The 21,000-nt window shown below is 40.1% G+C and overlaps 2 protein-coding genes across 3 annotated transcripts in view; one reads left to right on the forward strand and one right to left on the reverse strand.

Annotated features, from left to right (window-relative positions):
• The window catches only part of KHDRBS2 (KH RNA binding domain containing, signal transduction associated 2), a gene marked incomplete at both ends in the record, with an annotated part of 414,751 nt that extends 407,446 nt beyond the window's left edge, over positions 1 to 7,305 (reverse strand). Inside the window, one exon of the mRNA XM_081316505.1 lies at positions 7,215 to 7,305. Coding sequence (XP_081172631.1) covers positions 7,215 to 7,305 — 91 coding nt within the window. The remainder of the gene's footprint in view (positions 1 to 7,214) is intronic.
• PHF3 (PHD finger protein 3) overlaps positions 1 to 21,000 on the forward strand; it is a 626,630-nt gene that overhangs the window by 2,079 nt on the left and 603,551 nt on the right. The window lies entirely within an intron of this gene.

A 21,000-nucleotide genomic window follows, 5' to 3' on the forward strand; every position in this document is an offset into this window, starting at 1 on the left:
TGGGACAAATATCTGTGATCTACATTAATATTGCTGTGAAACTCTGTGGAAAATATGCTAAAAATCCCTTCAGAACTCAGCTTTGCCATTCCCTATTACTATGCACCCATTACTTCTAAGATTTAAATGAAATTAAAAATAAGCAGCCATTTTGGTTTGCATATTTTTCCCCAGTTATGGTGATTTCAGTTGTTTTAAAAGGATGTTCAACCTATATATCATCATGTAAACGTAGACAGTCACTTGAATTATTCCATAAAAGATAATACCTATCTAATCTACTACTGTTTCCATTAGTGGTGAATTAGAGGCTCTTCCGATGCTTAACATAAGTTTCTTCATCAAGTTATTAGTAATGGTGGAATGGTCTTACTCAATGTTGAACCACAGTACTTCCATGGTTAATGCTAGGAAAATTCCAGGCTGTGTACAGGTGATCCTCAACTTACAAACACAATTACAGTTGTTAAGTGAGTTTCACCCCATTTTACAACCCTTTTTGCCACAGTTGTTAAGTGAATCACTGCAATTCTTATGTTAGCAACACTGTTGTTAAGTGAATCTGGTTTCCCCATTGACTTTGCTTGTCAGAAAGTTGCAAAAGCTGATCACATGTCTCTGAGATGCTGCAACCATCACAAATATGATCAGTTGCCAAGTGTCTGAATTTTGATCATGTGACCACGGGGATGCTGCAACAGTCATAAGCATGAAAAAGTCATAAGTCATTATTTTGGTGCCACTGTAACTTTGAACGGTCACTAAACAAATGGTTGTAAGTGTAAGACTATCCGTATGCCAGTTTAGAACATTTGATGTTCTCCTGAAGTTAATTCAATTAAGAAGCATTCTAGATCCTACAGCAGACCATTCTGCAGCAGACCCATCAAAATGAACAAAATTCCAAAGCAGTAGGGTTGGGGTTTCTTATATTGGTATTAGGTAGGTCAAATGCATCCTACTAAATGCCTAGTTGCCATCACATTGATAGCTATATTTCAAAAACAGAGGTATATACTTTATCAAAATTCTCAGGGGATAAATAGCCTTTAAGAATTGCTTGGTTATTTAACTCTAGTCTACAGTAGGGCTGGGTAGAATTCTGAACTGCTTATCTACTTTGCCCGATTTTGCTATGTGCCTCACTATTCAATAAGGACCATTGCTTTTCCTCAGTGGAAACATTGACTCATACTGCTTTTCTGACATCCTGGGTTCACTCTTGGCAGTAATATACTTTCTCAACAATGATGCAGGTCAATCTGATTTTTTTTTAACCAGTGAGATCAGAGAAAATAATCTCTTTCAGGTGACTTCAGGAGGGGAGGTACAGACGAAGAAAAAACACTGGGGCCATCAGTTTATAGCAACTTATTTAATGTGTTAATCTTATTGGAGAATAGTTATTTCATGACAGGTTGATCCACTGTGGTAGTGGACAAATTTTCCATGGTACCCATTTTGTAATGTATTCACTGCCGGTCTGTCCTGAGGAGATACCTATCTCTCCGTGTTTCCATCAATCAAGGAGGTCAGTGAGAGTGGGCACACTTCAGGTCCCATAAATTAAGCAATGCCATCTTGTGGGACCAATCAACCATGTCTTCTTGGTGACATGTAATGATATGTAAGACAGACCTTGAGAGACGGGGCAGAGAAATGCTCTAATGACATCCCCAGAGAGATCAGTACTGCTAAAAAAATTTTTGGGAAAAATTAAAAAAACTCGCTTTTTCTTCCTGGCCTTGTATTACAGTAGGATGATGGTGGAGTTCCTTTGCAGATTTTATTTTATTATTTATTTATTTATTTTGGAGGCTGTCCTCTTGGTCTTAGGTGTTACGGGGTTGAATTTTGCAGTTGGTTGTATGCCCTTTCCTGTTATAATACATGGCTTTCTTTTTTAACTTTTTTATTTGTAAGTCACCCAGAATCTGTGTGAAAGGGACATATTAAATTTGGTAAATTAAATGACCTCAACCTTTGTAAATATGTCTCCATTTTTTAAAAAAAAAATCTATCTTGGTTTTAAACATTTATCAAGGAAAATTTGGATCCTAGCTTTGCAACAGATTTTGTCCCATTAGCTCCAACAACATCGGTGAAATTGACATGTGGACCATTATACAATTAGGATATATTTGTACCCCAAATTAGCTAATAATCTGCTAGTGACTCATCACTGAAATCTATCATTTCCCCTTAGCTAATCCTCTTTCAAGACTTTTTGTAAGCTGAGTATAGAGAACATTATTTCATACAATTTGCATATGCCTTAATCTATGTGACTGCTCTCTCCTTCGGTAGCTCCAAAGCACATCAAAAGACATTTGGTTAACAATTATTACAATAAGCCTGCTAAAATTAGTTTAATCCTTGTTTAGGCTATAATTATATTAATCCAACATAAACTGTTTTATACAAGTTTGTAAATGTGAATGGATCCATCATTTGTTAAGGTCAGGTGAAAAATGACTCCTCTGAATGAATAAGTTACCTGGGATTAATATTATCAAAGTGAGAGTGTTCATGTGTTGATCCAAATGTTACATTTCTTCACTTAGTAGACTATCACCTAATGACTCATTGGTAAACAGGTAACCTGATCTGTTGAAAATGAAACATGTAAAATGTCACCTTTCTAGCTATATAAAGATATACACATTCATATCTAAGCAGTCCACAACTGAGCCCAAAATTTTTGTTGCTAAGCAAGACAGATCAGTAAGTTTTGACCCATTTTACAAACTTTCTTGTCACAATTGTTAGGTAAACCATTGCCTCTGTTAAGTTAGTAACACAGTTGCTAAGTCAATATGGCTTCCCCATTGACTTTGCTTGTCAGAAATTTGAAAGAAGGGATCACATGATCCTGGGACAGTGCAAACTTCATAAATATATACTTGCTGCCAAGCATCCGATTTTTGATTCCATGACCATGGGGATGCTGCAATGGTCATAAGTGTAAAAAATGGTCATTACTTTTTTCAGTACTGTTGTAACTTCAATCAGTTACTAACCAAATGGTTGTAAGTCAAGGACTACCTATATGAATGTGTGTGATATACCTCCAAAGAAAAACACATGACAAAGAGTAGACAATCTGTTGGGAGGATGGATTTGAAAATATTTTCTTCATCACTATTCACAGCCTTTTTTTTCCAAATTCAGAAAAAAATCAGAATCCAACAGTGATCACGGGGATCCCTAAGATTCCCACAACTCTTCCACAATTTTGCATTTCACCTTCCTTCTCTAGACAGACTTGTCAGACAAAAAACAAACAAACAAACCCACGAAATAAAAATAGTTAATTAAACCACCACTGTCCTGCATTAACCAAACACATTTTAATGAATCCCCAAACACATTTTCCATTCACATTCTCAGATTAGTTCCTCCCCTTTTTTCTCTTTTGTGCAATACCAGGCATGTTTCTAAAGCACGCACACACACAAAGACTTGGCCTTTGATTAGTAGCAATAATAATAATAATAATAATAATAATAATAATAATAATAATAATAATAATAATAATAATAATAATAATAATAATAATAATAATAATAATAATAATATTGCACATAACGAAAGACATTTAAATGTTGCTGGATACTTCAAGCTTCTTATAGCTATTGGAAGCTACTTGGCTGAATAATCTCTTAACCTGCCAGGTGGAAAGGTTGTACATTAATTGTGTTAAACAATGAACTTTAAAAGGGCCACTTTAAAATTGCACAAGGTAGCTTAATCAGCTGGATGAGTTCTTTTAGAGTGGAATTTAGAACCTCTGGATATTTTATTACTTCTGCTCAGCTGTGATTGGACGATAGTGCCATTACTAAGTTTCTAATAGGAGGCTTCAGAGGAATTGTTTTTGTTGTCAGGACATGAAACAAGAGCCTATTTAGTGGGTGAAAGATGACTTATAGCTTGATCTTTGTGAATCACAACAGTGTTCAAACCCCTGTCCTTGTTTATTCAAAAATAAGTCAACAAAGTAATTTAAGCTTCTCAACAGGATATTTGGCAGTCGGCATCATTAACACTCAGAATGCTGCTGATTCTTTCATCAAGAATCAGCAGTAAGGACCCCACATTTTGGTCATAGAATTAAGAATAGGATATTATTTCCTGTATCTACTTTTTATTATTATGATTGTTCAATTAAATGTGTGGATTACTCAGAAGCTTCCCTGATAAGTTCAATGGAAATTATGCCCAGGAAAATGTACAGGTTTATAAGCTTGGTAGTTTACCTTAGACCTTATTTCAGTGTATACATGCAATATGTCTGACATAGGAAAATCTTAAAAGTTGTGAAACTATGACAGATAGGAAGAGTGCTGAAGGGTTTTATGGCAGCAAAGGAATGGTAATTAACATAACAGGCTAACTGCTGCAATCTTCTGAACTTCAATTACATATATGTAGACACTGCCTTACTGACAGCCAAATACATTTTTATAGGTTTACAAAGAAATCTAATCACTAAAATTTAATTCCATGCAATTCATAAAAGATAAGGTATATCTTACAAGTTTTGGAAGCCTTAGGAAACTATAGAAGGTCTTTTTAATTGAAATAGATATTCTCTCTCTCTCCTTTATTTCAAGATTTCTTTCCTTGAGAATTCAGTATAATCCAATCTAACTTTCATTTCCAAGCATTAAGAATAATAATATTTTTTTTAAGATGAAGCGAATGCTAAACATTGAAAACAATTAGGACTTTCTTGCATAAACACACCACAGCAAGAAGCTTCAACCAATAAACAGCAAATAATATCAATACAACAATTGTAGTAAGAGGTGTCATTTGAAGGGCTGATACAATTGCTAGACAGACAGTAAATGAATGGTACTTTAAAACAGATAATCTGCTTTTCCAAAGAACAGTCTTCAACCAGGGTAATTCTCATTGCAGTACCTCTATTTCATACTGCTGTTTGTATGCTCACTTTAATGAAAGTTTGTACTGACTGTCATTTGTTCTGTAGAAACCTACAGAACTCCAGAAACCTTGACAGATGGTGTTTTGAAGGATGTTGCCAGGTAGCTGGTGTGAATCCCACATTAGCATTCTCTCTAGCTTTCAGAGGCAGCTCACTTTAGTCTCTTTTTAATATTCACATATGCTCACGTACAGCTGCACTCAGGGGGCAAAAATAGTATTGTATTAGTTTATTAAAGCTTGTAATTCATTCAGAGTGAAACTGCAGCCTTTAAGAGGAAAGTCACATGCCAACTTATTTTCCTGGTCTTCCTGTTATTTCTAGTTTTGAATTACTTATATATTTGAATTCCTTTACATTTTTCACCCCCCCTGCCCCTGCCCCTCCCCTCTTCTCTTCACTTCTTTTGAGATTCACATTGTGTCTCAGTAGATACTTCCCCCTGCTGGTAAAGGTTCAAATTACATCTACAAAGTATTGGAGGGAAACAAACACATTTTATTGATTGCAGGGCTTTAAAAGAAAAACCCTCTATAAAGGCATACTTTGGCAAATGTGATTTCTATAGATGTATAATTTAAGAAGACCTGAAGATTTGTGAGCTAAAATAATGTGCTTAATGACAGCCAAATTATATCTTTAAGGCAAAGGCAAATAGGCAAATTGTAAAACAAAAATCAATATCAAATACTAAAGCATATGTTTGCTTGCCAATATATGAACATGTTTCTTTTTAAAAAGTGAGTAGTTATTTACATTTGAGCATCTGATCATAGTTTTCCTGATGACCAACTGACCAATATCACCGGTGACTGTCTGAATTCCTTTCCAGTAATAGCCACTCAGAGTTGCCTCAAATGATGAGTGGCAAATAATTTCATAATAATATTAGGACACTGTTTCAAAAACAGAAGAAATATTCATTCTTAGTATACAAGGAAAGAAGATAAGTTGATTATGCAAACATGGAACTGATGCTTTAGGCAAAAAGTTCAAAGATTTTTAAAATGTTGGTTCTATATCTCAAATTTCAAAATAAAACTATGCCATTATACAGAATTCTAATTAGCAACTATCCAATGAAATTATTCAGCAACTATTTCTGAAATGAATCTCCATTTTATATTCCATAAAGATAAGGTGAACCTAAGAATGTAATTGTCAAAGTTAACAAATCCAAACAGCAATAAAGTAAAATGAAAGTTTTGCAAAATTATAAACACAGTAATAACCGGTCTTTTGCTGTATAAAACTGACCGTGGCAATGAGTTTTGTTTCATTTTTAAACCATGATATTGATTTTTAATGAGATTGTTGCCTCTGTCTTTGTGAAAATATATTTCTGTGGAAACTTCACCTGTCACTCAGGTCTGACCCTGACTCTAGTAGTTTCTTTAATAAAGAAAATACTTTAATACTTTAATAAATCCATTACTAATGTGAAATGATTAAATAAATCCGTAGGGGAAAACAAAGTAATTATTATGGTTGCCATCCTGACTATTCTTTAATAAGTTGCAATATCACATTCTGAAATGCAAAGCTTTAATTCATAACCCAGCAGGCTATATTTGAAAGTTGATCCAAAATCTGCAAAATACAACTGCAAGGCAACGTTCATTGACAGCTATGCCTCTTGTTATCAGCATGGCTACATTTCACAAAACGCCTAATTGTTGCTGATTATTCTACAAAAGGAACCAGGGCTCTTCCAGGACTCTGCTATGGACACTAAATTCCCGGCTTATTGTACAGTGTTTCTCCGGAAATCTGTCGACAGCTCTGCTTAGCTTTGTATTTGACAAAATGCTGCCCAAATCCAGCATCCCTCCTTGCTCAGATTTCTATTCTGGTGACCTTAGTGTCAGAACTAAAGCAGTGCGCTGATGCCACATAAAAGGCACAACTCCCTGAGTCTCTTCCCTCCTGCACTTTCTGACTTGCTGGTGCCCTGCAATTTCTAAAGCAATCAGTCCTTCCGTTTCAGCCGACTCTGCCTCTGCAACCTCTGCCAGTGCGTAGATCCGAAAGAATGCCAGAGAGCGCTTCGCGTTCCTTGGCTTGCTCGCGCTCTCCTTCTCTCTTCCTAACGGGGACAGAGCTGCCTGTTTCTATGCCCTTAACCCATCTCGGTGTAGCCCACACCGAATCGCAGAAACGCAGCAGCGGCGGCAACAGGGAACCTCGGCAGAGGGGATGGCAACAAGCAATCCGCCAACAAAAATCCGCCAGACTCGAAGAGAGGAAAGCCAAGACTTACCTTCCGCCAAAAGGCGCATTGCATGAACAAAGGACGGGTCTAAGCTATCCTTCTCAGCCATCAGCTCGGGTAAATATTTCTCTTGCTCCATGCTGGGTTCGCCTACACTTTCAACCGGCTGCCCGCCCAAGGTAGTGCAGGAAAAGGGAAGTCGCTCACTAGAGGCTTCGTTGGCTTCGATTCGTCTCTTGCCCTTCTGTGCTTCTACTTGGGACGGCTCACTTCCCCATGTGCGTGGTGGCGGTCGCGGGTGCGCCCCTGCTTCAGGACCTTGGACAGCGCGCCCACCAACGGCCCCTCCCGCCGCCTCCCTCTTCGCTCGCTCCTTCGAAAAGCGCGTGTGTTGGTTCGCCCGTCTGGGTGCGCTCCCCCCCCCTCCCGCCCCGCACTGAGCTACGGTCTCATACAGGAGCAGAAGCCTTAACAAGGGAGGTGGGATGACCAAGTCTTCCTCCCGCCCCCGTCGTTTTCTCATTGGTAAAGGCGCGGGGGAAGGCGGTGAGAGACGGGACGAAACGACCGCGGGATTGGTTCTGCTCCCGCCCAGTCTTCTGACAGACGTCTGAAAAGCCGCGGGCGCGGCGAGATCTGTGATAGATGAGCGAAGGGGGTGGGACAAGGCAAGCCACTTGCTGTCCAACGTACTGAAGTAGCGAGAAGGACGGAGCAACCTCGAGCCAACATCTGAAAGGACTGCGGATCGAAGCCGGAGCTGAAATCCGGAAAGCTTCCCTTTTAATCCGACTATCTTCGTTTGGATAACTCAGTTCTCGGCTAGATTAATTAAAAAAAAAGTCTCTGAATGTTTGGCTTGTATTCGGGTTTCATTGGTTGCAAAACCATCCATATACCATGACTATATGGGGGTGGCTTGATAAACAGAAACAATCGTCATCTTTGGAGCCCTTTATTGTTCATATTTACTTGTTTACTTGGCACGGAACAAGTCTTCCTCCTTCATCCGTTCTTTTGTTATGACTATGAAAGGGGGAGAACTGCTTATAAAGAATTAAACACCCTCAGAAGTGGCTAGAGGTTCGTTACTTCTTTAATAAATCAATGGGTTGAGTACCTCTTTAGTGTCTTAGCATCATTGGCTCTTGCTCAAGTGAGTTTTTCTATCTATCTATCTATCTATCTATCTATGTCTGAACATATTGCCATTAATGGAAGTTGTGCAACAAAAATGGAAGTAATGGAAGAGAGGAAGCTCTTTATAGATCTTTATTCATCTGATCCTGTTTAATAAAGACCAGCACTTGGGTGTAGTAGTCACTTCCTTATGACTCATACTGATATGCTTCTATGCATTGTCAGGACTGTCCAGCCAACAAGTACTATCTTTAATCCAACTATGCCTCTTTAATATATCAGATTTTTTTCCAAGTCTCAGTCCCTACCTCTCCACAAAATAAAATCAGAATATATGGCTAGGAACAGAGTAGAAAAATATGCTTTTGCTTAAAAAGTACTAAATCAAAACTTGCTATTTTTATTCGAGCCATATACAGGTGTTGTGGGTTGTTTTATATATTTATTATATTTTCCTCTACATATTTTTAACAAAGTATTTCTAGCTTTGAGGGTATTTTCTTTTTTCATTTCCACCTTTTCTGAAAGTGATATTAACTATTCCTATTCAGCATGGTTTATATTTTCTTTTCCATTTTTTTTAGTCTCCAGGTATGGTCAGAAATATCAACTCCACCTATTTTTACAGTCAGAAAACTAAGTTCGGGACACAAAGATTGGCTCAAACGTAGACTATCAGCTGCAATGTAATGCACCACTGAACTTTTGAGTATCATTTTTAACAGCTATTGATGTAGCAGAAGTGTTTGATTGCATTATCATACCATTCAAGGCTAAAGATTCACAATAATTTGACATCAATAATGTGTATAAGCTGTGCAAAAGGTATATAAATGCCTATACGGTATGTATTTATGTATTGTATATATATTTCCATCGAATCAATATCAGACATAGGGTTGGAATTTTAATCCTTTAATCTGGGTTGTAGATTAAAATCCAATTGGTTTAAATTAATTATTTTCAATGTTTTATTGATATTTTATTTAATTTGTGTGTATTTTATACTTTATTGCTTTATCTATTCCCTTGCATTGTACTTGTATGGTTTTTATCTATTTAGAGCATCATCTCATGGACAGGATCAGTATAATATTCCCAGATAAACACACCCACACAGACAACTTTTTTTATCATAAATATGATCATTAATCTCCAGAGATATGTATATCTCTGATGCGAAAGCTCAGAACTTAGTACAAATTAAATTACAAATTGAAAACTGCATGTCAGATCTTGGTATAGTGGTATATGTTATGCTGTTGAAGAAATTCTCACGGGATGGTTAGAAACTACTGGGGTTGGTGGCAAATCAATGGATCGATCAATCAGTCAATCAATCAATACATTCTCTGTCATGAAAAGAGAAAACATATGCTAAAGGACAGCTTTGAGTGGTCAGAAAAGAAGTGTGAAAAGGAATCAATTAAAGCTTTTTTTAAACCTATCATATTAACTGAGGGTTTTAATGATTATCTCATTTGCAATTTAAAAATAGATAGGTTTAATACCATTCTGCTGGCAAAACATATCTGCAATAGCTAAAGCTATATGTATGCTTTCATTGATTCAGGCAAATCATGATTAAACTATGGAGCACACAGGTGGCCCTGGAATCCAGCAGACAATGTACTCAAAATACCAGAAAGAAATCTTTTCGCAGGACCTGAAAATTAGAAGCAAAAGTTCATTCACCTCCTGGATACAAAGAAATGTCCTGTCAGTCTTTTTATTTTATTTGTTATTTTTTTAGGAATTTTCTTTTAATCTCATGATAAATGAATTTTCAGTATTAAATTTGTTAATAATCATTTGTCCAGAACAGTTGTGCCCTGGGGTAAGTTCAGCACTACAATTCTATTGCTGTAAAAGTATTGCAATTATTACTACAATACATAGTTCTTAAACTAGAAAAGGGTATTAGCAATATGTACGTTACTCTAGATCTAATTCTAAATTGGTTCTATTTTTGCATTTTTGGGGGGCTGCTTATGAAAGGCACATCTTTTTCACAAATACATTTAAATGTTGTTGATGGACAGTAAATAATTTTCTGAACATAGAAAACAAACTTTTTTAAGCTGTCAGGATCCCAAATCAATATAGCTGAGTTCTAAGGAGTTTGTTATATGTAAACCACCAGAGACAGGAATAAATTGAGATTTTAAAAGTATGTATGCAAACAGTACCAACATTATTAAGAGTTCTGATTTAGAGAGTTAATTGACTGTATGCATGAAATAATAAGACACTAACAGAAAAAAGGGAAAATAATAGGATTCTCACTGCTAATAAAAGACCAAAAAGCCAAGGCAATGAACATACTAAAATTGTAAAGAAAACAGTAAAAAAATATAATTATTAAATAAATATCAATTAACAAAGTACCTTGGCTGCTGTGTATTCTTAATTTGGCTCTCAAAGGAGCTTTTTCAAAAGGCAAGTGGACTGTTTTTTTTTTCCCCTTGAGGAAGACATTTCGCTTCTCATCAAGAATCAATGAAGCTTCTTTGATGAGAAGTGAAACATCTTCTTCTTCCGCAAAGAAAAAAAAAGTCCAGTTGCCTTTTGAAAAAGCGCCTTTGAGACAACTATGATCGGAATGACTGAGAATCTCCATGGACATTTATTTTGGATGTTTTTCTTATTTTTCTTATTGTTTTTAAAATGTTTTTATTGTTTTATACTTTTGAAATTGTAAGCCATCTGAGTCATTGCTTGAAGTGGCTGGCTATAGGGAAGGAAGGAAGGAAGGAAGGAAGGAAGGAAGGAAGGAAGGAAGGAAGGAAGGAAGGAAGGAAGGAAGGAAGGAATAGTAGAATGACTAGAATAGAATAGAACTGGAAGGGACCTTGGAGGTCTTCTAGTCCAGGAAGGACTGTAATGGTTATTTATAAGTAAAGCGACTATTGCTTTAAGACAAATGCCAATAATGTTTGACTATGAAGGAAGGCCCAGGTAAATGAAAATGTCCTTAACCATCTTCTACAGATCCTAAAGGAGGCGTTTAATGGACTTCTGGGAGCATTATGCTATCTGAAGTCTGATTACAAGCATTGCATAGAAAGTCCAATGATTTAGATAAGGGGTGACTACTGGGCCGTGGCCTGTTCGGAATTGGTGGGCAAGCAGGTGCGTGTATGCAGCTCCATTTGCGTGAGCTGCAGACACTGACCCTCACACGCTAAGCTTTATTTGTGCAAGCAGCAGGCACCCGCCCCTCACACAGAACCATCCCCTCTCCCTCATCCACCAGTCCACCCAGTGCTTTTTTTGTAAAAGAAAAAGGTGCCGGAACTCACACATGTTATACAACCCGCCTTGCCTACCCTACAAGGTTCCATCCAAAAAAGGTGCCGGAACTCCGTTCTGAGCGTTCAATGAGAAAAAAAGCCCTGAGTCCACCAAGCTGAAAAGGTTGGGAACCGCTGATTTAGATTACATTAAAATCCATTGTGGTATTAGCAGGTGTGTGCAGGTGCATGTTTGAGGTTTGTGTTCAGGACAGCGTGTTCAGGTATTCATGGAACTTATGCAATGTTTTGTCACAGCATGCTTCACGTTAAAATATATTGTTTTTAATGCACCATCTACAGTTCTCTTTCAAATTCCGCCCTCCCCCCCCCAAAAAAAAAACATCCAAAATTTGCTGGTTTTTTGCTTCCTCATTCTCAAGAAGATACGTAATATTTATCATTTTTTGGGGTATTCTGGAGTTTTCTTTAGTGTTGAAAGATGGCAGAGGTGACCTTATTATCATTATCATTATACATTTCTGAATCATTCAGACTGCCCATGCATCTTGATTTGAAAAAGCCTAATGAGAGGAGTTCCCTAATGATGCCTTCCACTGGTATTTAATTGAAGTGTGGGAGGCCAGAGAGAACAGAGCAGTAGGAAAATATGATGGGACGGCTCTGTTACAGCAACATTCATCTGATTCTGGATAATCATAGAAGTTAGGCAGGAGCAGTCCTTGAAGTATTGAAGCGCGCCTACTTCACCACCCTCATTGCGTCCGCAGATAACTGCCCGGCCGCTCTATTTAGAGTGGTCTGCTCCCTTTTAAGTCAAGAGACGGGAGAGGACCCCCTACATGGACGGGCTGAGGAATTTAGTAAATATCTAGTGGACAAAATTGCTCAGATTCGGGCGGGTCTGGACTGTGACTGGGCAGTATCTAACGAGAGGAAAACGATGAAGTTGGCCGAGTACATTTGGGAAGAGTTCGATCCTGTGAGTCCGGATGAAGTGGACAAGATCATGGGGAAACTAAGTGCCGCCACATGTTTGTTGGACCCGTGTCCCTCCTGGCTAGTCTATGCAGCCCGGGAGGTTACACGAGGCTGGCTCCTAGCAGTTATCAATGCCTCACTGAGTGAGGGGTACTTCCCTGCCGCCTTGAAAGAGGCGGTGGTAAGGCCCCTCCTCAAGAAACCGGCACTGGACCCAGCTGTTTTAAACAACTTCCGTCCTGTCTCCAACCTTCGCTTCCTTGCGAAGGTCGTTGAGAGCGTGGTGGCACGACAGCTCCCTTTGAACCTGGAGGAAGCCGAATATCTAGATCCGTACCAATCGGGTTTCAGACCTGGGCACAGCACGGAGACGGCATTGGTCGCACTGGTGAATGATCTCTGGCGGGCCCGAGATAGAGGTTATTCCTCTGTCCTGGTCCTATTAGATCTATCAGCGGCTTTTGATACCATCAACCATGGTATCTTACTGCGTCGTCTTGAGGGGCTGGGAGTGGGAGGCACCGTTCTGCGGTGGTTCTCCTCCTACCTCTCGGACCGTTCGCAGACGGTGTTGGCAGGAGGGCAGAGGTCAAGCCCTAGGCCTCTTAGTTGTGGAGTGCCTCAGGGTTCGGTGCTCTCGCCCCTCCTGTTCAACATCTATATGAAGCCGCTGGGAGAGATCATCCGTAGCTTTGGGGTGAAATATCATCAATATGCTGATGATACCCAGCTATTCATCTCCACCCCGAACCAACCCAGTGATGCCCTCGATGTGATGTCCCGTTGCCTGGAAGCGGTACAGATTTGGATGGGAGAAAACAGGCTTCGACTCAACCCGGCCAAGACTGAGTGGCTGTACCTACCGTCATCTCGTTTAGTCCAAGAGATTCCACCTCTGACTATAGGAGGAGAGATGTTACCTCCCATTGATAGGGCACGCAATCTGGGCGTCCTCCTAGACTCACGACTCAGTTTTGAAGATCATATTGGAGTCGTGGCTAGGGGGGCATTTGCACAGATTCGTCTTATATACCAATTGTGCCCCTTTTTGGACCGAGATGCCCTACGTACAGTCACCCATGCACTTGTCACCTCCCGTATTGATTACTGTAATGCTCTCTACATGGGGCTGCCCTTGAAGACCACCCGGAGGCTTCAGCTGGTGCAGAATGCAGCTGCACGGGTTGTGATGGGAGCACCCCGATACTCCCATATTACACCCCTCCTGCGTGAGCTGCATTGGCTACCAGTTGCCCTCCGGGTGAGATTTAAGGTGCTGGTACTTACCTTTAAAGCCCTACATGGCTTAGGTCCGGGATACTTGGAGGACCATCTGCTGCCGGGAACGAATTCCCATCGTCCAGTACGCTCACACAGAGAAGGCCTCCTCAGGGTACCGTCAGCTAGGCAATGTCGGCTGGCGACCCCCAGGGGGAGGGCCTTCTCTGTGGGAGCACCAGCCCTATGGAATCAGCTCCCCCCTGAACTTCGGATGGCCCAAAACCTCCAATCCTTTCGCCGCGGCCTCAAAACACTCCTGTTCCACCAGGCTGACCTGGACTGACAGGCATTTTAATTAATTTATATTTAGAATTTTTAATTTATTTTTAATTCTTTAATTTTAATTTATTGCACAGATGATTTCAATTTTATTTTTATCTTGATTTCTGTACTTATTATATGTTTTGTTGTTAGCCGCCCTGAGTCCTTCGGGAGATAGGGCGGGATATAAACCCCATCAATAAATAAATAAATAAATAAATTCTATGCAGGACCATTTGGGAATTCCAGAACTGATGGCTAGCTGGAGCAGTAAGAAGATGCTGGGAAAAACTTACTGTGCGGTAAACCATTTCAGTAAGGCATGGGTGCAGTCAACAGGAGTCAATCTTGACCCAAGAAAGTCTTTACATTGTTACAGTACGTTACATGTTATTATAAATGGGCATGGTAGAACAGAGATCTCTTAAATAAGATTCAATCCAAAGGTCTAATTCAATTTTCATAAAGAATAAGATAATGGCCTGAGAAGTAAAGAAAGATTATATAACAATTCACTGCCTTAGTTCCAAGCAGGACATGAATGAATGAATGAATGAATGAATGAATGAATGAATGAATGAATGAAATGAATGAGTGTGTATGTACACATGCATGCAGGTAGTTCTTGACTTACAAGTACAATAGAGACTGCAAAATTTGTCATTACGCTGTGAAGTTATTAAGCGACTGTGCCCAATTTTACAATCTTGTTCACCACAGTTGTGAAGCAAGACATTACATGACTGAGACTTGCAACTTGGCACTGGTTCTCCATTGACTTTGCTTGTCAGAAACCAGCTGGGAATGTCAAAAAACACAATCACATGATTGCAGTTCACTGCAACTGTTGTGAGATCCAGTTGCAAAGTGCTTGGATTGTGATCATGTGATTTCAGGGAAGCTGCTATACTCCTATGTGCAAGAACTGGTTGTAAGTCCCTTTTTTCAGCACCATTGTTACTTCAAACAACCACTAAACAGATGTTATAAGTGAAGGTTATTATAATATAGGCATAAGGGTAGGTATAGGTAGTCCTTGACTTACAGCCATTTGTTTAGTGACCATTCAAAATTACAACGGCACTGAAAAAAATGAATTATGACCATTTTTCATACTTCTGATAATTCCAGCATTCCCTGGGTCATGTGATCAAAATTTGGATGCTTGGCAACTGACATGTATTTATGACAATTGCAATGTCCCGGGATGATCTGTGACCTTCTGACAAGCAATGTCAACGAGGAAGCCAGGTTCACTTAACAACCATGTTACTTACTTAACAACTGCAAGAAAGGTCAAAAAATGGGGTAAAACACTCTGAACAACTGTCTTGCTTAGCAGTGGAAATTTTGGGCTTGTGCTCGTAAGTCAAGGGCTGCCTGTCATGGCATTCTTTATGTTTCAAATGGGATGGAGTGATATACGAAGCAACAAAAGTAGTACAAATAAAATAAAATAAACAGCATAAAATAAACTGACTATGGGGCCTGATTTTTGGTACAGTGTGTGTGTTTGTGTTTGTGTGTGTGTGTGTAAAAACAATTTTTATAAAATGGTTGTAGTGGAGAAAACGTAGTTGAGGAAGAGTTTGCAGGGATTAAAGAGAAATACTGCCTGTATTGCCAAGGATTGCTGAGAATAAAAATACTGAAGAAATTTGGAGGGAAATCAGACTGGGAAGATGTGGATATGGGAAGAACAGCAGGAAATATTGTTGTTGTGTCAGGTAAGTGATGGAAAGAGGAGTGGAATAAAGAGGAAGAGAAATCTGATGATATGGAACATAGAGAGTAGATACCAAAGATTTCCAAATCTGTTACTTGAGTAGTAAGTGGCTCTTTTTGTTTGCACTGAAACAGAAGAATTCACCAGGAAGTCTCATCCCTGAGTAACAAATTGTTCATGAGAAGATAGCCAACTAGGTGCAGATTTATAGCATCAGAGATTGATTTTTTTGTTTTGAGTTACCTGATCCTTGTCCAGACATGCTATAGTAACACTTCGAGCCATCTGCTTTGGGGATTCTGCAATGCAGCTGAAATCAAACTAGCAATTTTGTCTTCCTGCAAGATGGACAGGAAAGGTCTTGGAACCCCAGTGCCAAAGTGCCCAGTTCAAGACCCTTGTCACCTTATAGAGAAGAATGGCAAAAGAATGGCAAAAGAATGTTAAAAGAAGAAGTATCAGTACCACTTTATAAAACCCTAGTGAGACCACACCTGGAGTACTGCAACCAATTTTGGTCACCATACTACAAAAACGATGCTGAGACCTTGGAAAAAGTTCAGAGAAGAGCAACTAAGATGATTAAAGGCCTGGAGACTAAAACATACAAAGAACAGCTGCAGGACTTGGGTTTGGCTAGTCCAGGGGTAGGCAACCTCGGCTCTTTTATGACTCATGGACTTCAACTCCCAGAATTCCTGAGCCAGCTTCGGCTCTTTTATGACTCATGGACTTCAACTCCCAGAATTCGTGAGCCAGCTTCGGCTCTTTTATGACTCATGGACTTCAACTCCCAGAATTCCTGAGCCAGCTTCGGCTCTTTTATGACTCATGGACTTCAACTCCCAGAATTCCTGAGCCAGCTTCGGCTCTTTTATGACTCATGGACTTCAACTCCCAGAATTCCTGAGCCAGCTTCGGCTCTTTTATGACTCATGGACTTCAACTCCCAGAATTCCTGAGCCAGCTTCGGCTCTTTTATGACTCATGGACTTCAACTCCCAGAATTCCTGAGCCAGCTTCGGCTCTTTTATGACTCATGGACTTCAACTCCCAGAATTCCTGAGCCAGCCAAGCTGGCTCAGGAATCCTGGGAGTTGAAGTCCATGAGTCATAAAAGAGCCGAGGTTGCCTACCCCTGGGCTAGTCTAAAGAAAAGAAGAAATAAGGGTGACATGAAAGCAGTATTCCAGTATCTGAGGGGCTGCCACAAAGAAGAGGGGGTCAAATTATTCTCCAAAGCACTAGAGCAGGCATGTCAAACTGCCGGCCCACGGGCCAGACGCATCATCCTGAAACTGCGCCCACCCCATTGCCGGCAATGGGAAAAAAAGTCACGAAACATTGTGTGATGTCATGTGACGTCGCGAGTTTGACATGCCTGCACTAGAGGGCAGGACAAGAAACAATGGTTGGAAACTGACCAAAGAGATAAGTAACCTGGAATTAAGGAAAAACTTCCTGACACAGAATAATTAACCAGTGGAATAGCTTGCCCCCAGAAATCATTGACATTCCATTGCTGAGATTTTTAAGAAGAGACTAGACCAGGGGTAGGCAACCTTGGCTCTTTTATGACTCAGGAATTCTGGGAGTTGAAGTACACGAGTCATAAAAGAGCCAAGGTTGCCTACCCCTGGACTAGACAATCACCTGTCTGAGATGGTATAGGTTCTCCTGCTTGAGCGGGGGGGCTGGACTAGAAGACCTCTAAGGACCCTTCCAGTTCTATTCTATTCTAAAGAAAGGAGAAAGCACAAGTACTCCTCCGTGCTTTCTGTGAAGCAGGTGATTTTCTTAGCATTGCACCAGATGTTTTCAATAATGTAATTTAGATTATCGTACAGTCCTCAACTTACAATCATTTGTTTAGCAACGGTTCAAATTTACAAGGGCCCTGAAAAAAGTGACTTACAACCAGGCTTCCCTCTTATGACTGTGACTCTTTAGAGTCATGAAATCACCATTTGTGAACTTCCCAGCTGACTTCTGACAAAACCAGTAGGGAAAGCCAGATTTGCTTCATGAGTACGTGATTCACTTAATGACTTTGGCAAAAAAAAAAGAGGTAATAAAATTGGGCACAACTCACTTAACAACCACCTTCTTAGCAACAGAAATTCTGGTCCCAACTGTGGTTTTCAGACGAGGATCACCTGTATTTGTGCTCTATTTTGTACTACCTTTGTTGCTTCGTATATCACTCCATCCCATCCCATTTTAAATATAAAGGATGCCACTACAGGTCGCCCAAGCACAAGCCCAAAATTTCTGTTGCTAAGCAAGACAGTTTTTCAGTGAGTTTTGCCTCACTTTACAACCTTTCTTGCTACAGTTGTTAAGTGAATCACTGCAGTTACTAAGTTAGTAACACGGTTGTTAAGTGAATCTGGCTTCTCCCATGGACTCTGCTTGTCAGGAAGTCAGAGGTGATCACGTGAGCCCTGGGACGCTGTGTCTGTCATAAATATGAACCAGTTGCCAAGCATTTGAATTTTGATCATGTTACCAGGGAGATGCTGCAATGGCCATAAGTCATTTTTTTTCCAGTGCCGTCAAACAGAATGGTCATTAAGTCAAGGACTACCTATAATTTGGCACTGTGAGGTAGGTCTATTGCAGGGGTAGGCAACCTTGGCTCTTTTATGATTCGTGGACTTCAACTCCCAGAATTCCTGAGCCAACATGGCTGGCTCAGGAATTCTGGGAGTTGAAGTCCATGAGTCATAAAAGAGCCAAGGTTGCCTACCCCTGGTCTATTGGAATCAACCCTGGTTAAATTCGAACTGGGAATTTGAGATTAGTAGATGGTTCAGTTTGATTCAGGTCTGACGATGACTTGTTTCAACTGAGTCTGATTCAAGATTCAAATAATAAAATAATAAAAAGAGATCTGCCTATTGGGCTATTTCCAGGCTGCAGAAATCTGGATGGCTTCAAATGGCAGCAAAGAACTAGAATTTTAGCTGTCCCTTGGCGATTCACCGTATCCAATGCTATTGCTAGCTGAATTTTGATCATGTGAACATAAGAATGCTGCAATGGTTGTGAGTGTGAAAAATAGTCACTTTGTTCAGTACTGTGGTAACTTTGAACGGTCAGCTAGAACAATGGTTGTAAGTCCACCTGTAATGCTCTCAGCATTGTTAGGACTCAGTGGTCCTAAGCAAGCAAGCTCCTTTCGTCGCGATCTCAAGACGTTTTTGTTTGTACAAGCTGGCCTAGCCTGAGGGGGATCGGTGGGGTTGTTTTATCTTTGGTTTCTTAATTTTATCTTAGGGTTTTTAGAATTGTACTTCTATTGTTTTAACTAGGGCTACTGTTTAATTTCTTTTTAATGTTTGTATTTGGTATTTTATTCTGCCCTGTGAACCGCCCTGAGTCCTCAGGGAGAAGGGCGGTATATAAATGTTATTAAATTAAATTAAATTAAAATATTATTCAGAGGCAGTAGGAAGAGGTTGACAGAGAGAGCAAATGCCAGAGATAGGCAGTATGCAGAGAAAGAGGCTGGCTCTGGAGAAATTGCACTCTATTAGCCTGGGTGAGAGCACAGTGGCTGTCTGTAGCCATAGTCAAGTGGTTGAGAACTCAGTGAAGGCCGAAACAACATGCCGCCTCCAAGGCAGGGGTACACACATGGAGAGTTAACAAGGACCACTTAAAGCATGGCTTAGCAAGGGTCCCCCCATGTGAATGAATGAACCTTTATTGTCAAAGTACAACCATGTATACATTGAGATTGTACAAAGTACAAGCATGTATACATGGAGATAAGAACTGACCCATTCACAGCCCTACATCTAATCCACATTTGGGAAATGTGTGGTGCTCATTAGGTGAAAGAGTGAATCAAAATATGTAAGCCTGGTTTAGATGCTAGTTAATAACCACAGGTTGAATTCTCAGAAACAATAGATTTGTGTGGTTTGGCCTAATATATGCAATTTGTTTATGACACTCTACTTATGCCTCAATCCAGCGGCTGTTGTTCAGGCTGTATGAACAGAAATGAAAACATCCATGGTGAAGGTAAAACCACTCAAAATAACCATAACATTAACTACATCAGCTCCCATATAAAAATGTATGAACATAAAAACAGTAAGCAATAAAAATATGAGCCAGCAGTGTGTGGCAGCATCCAAAAAAGCTAATGCAATCCTTGGTTGCATAAACAAGTGCATAGAATCAAATCATGTGAAGTATTAGTAATGCCTTACCTTAGTTAGACCACACCTGGAATACCTTATCTAGTTTTGCACACCACATTATAAAAAAGATGTTGAGACTTTGGAAAAAGTGCAGAGAAGAGCAACTAAGATGATTAAGGGCACAGAGACTAAAACATATGAAGAACGGTTGCAGGAATTGGGTAAAGGTAAAGGTAAAGTTTCCCCCGCACATGCGTGCTAGTCATTTCCAACTCTAGGGGCTGGTGCTCATCTCCATTTCAAAGCCGAAGAGCCAGCGCTTGTCCGAGGACGTCTCCGTGGTCATGTGGCTGGCATGACTAGACACCAGAGGCGCACAGAACGCTGTTACCTTCCCACCGTAGTGGTCCCTATTTTTCTAATTGCATTTTTACGTGCTTTTGAACTGCTAGGTTGGCAGAAGCTGGGACGAGTAACGGGCGCTCATTCTCTTACGCGGCACTCGGGATTCGACCCGCCAAACTGCCAACCTTCTGATCGACAAGCTCAGCGTCCTAACCCACTGAGCCACCGCGTCCCTTACAGGAATTGGGTACAGCTAGTCTATTGAAAAGAAGGACTGGGGTGACATGAAAGCAGTGTTCCAATATTTGAGGAGCTGCCACAAAGAAGATGAGGTCAAGTTATTTTCCAAAGCACCAGAAGGCAAGACAAGATGGAAACCAATCAAAGAGAGAAGCAACCTGGAATTAAGGGAAAACTTTTTTAACAGTGAGAACAATTAACCAGTGGAACAGCTTACCTTCAGAAATTGTGGGTGGTTTATCACTGGAGGTTTTTAAAAAGATGATTGGACAGCCACTTGTCTGAAATGGTGCAGGGTCTCCTGCTTGTGCAGAGGGGGGCGGGGTTGGACTAGAAGACCTCCAAGGTCCTTTCCAATTCTGATTCCAATTCTAAAATAAAACTGCATCAAGGATAGGTTCACGGAAAGGCTCTTTTAATGTTAGGCAGCAAAAATCCTTGTATATTCCTAG

The sequence above is a fragment of the Vipera berus genome (assembly GCF_964194415.1).
Source record: "Vipera berus genome assembly, chromosome: 1".
Classification (NCBI taxonomy): Eukaryota; Metazoa; Chordata; class Lepidosauria; order Squamata; family Viperidae; genus Vipera; species Vipera berus.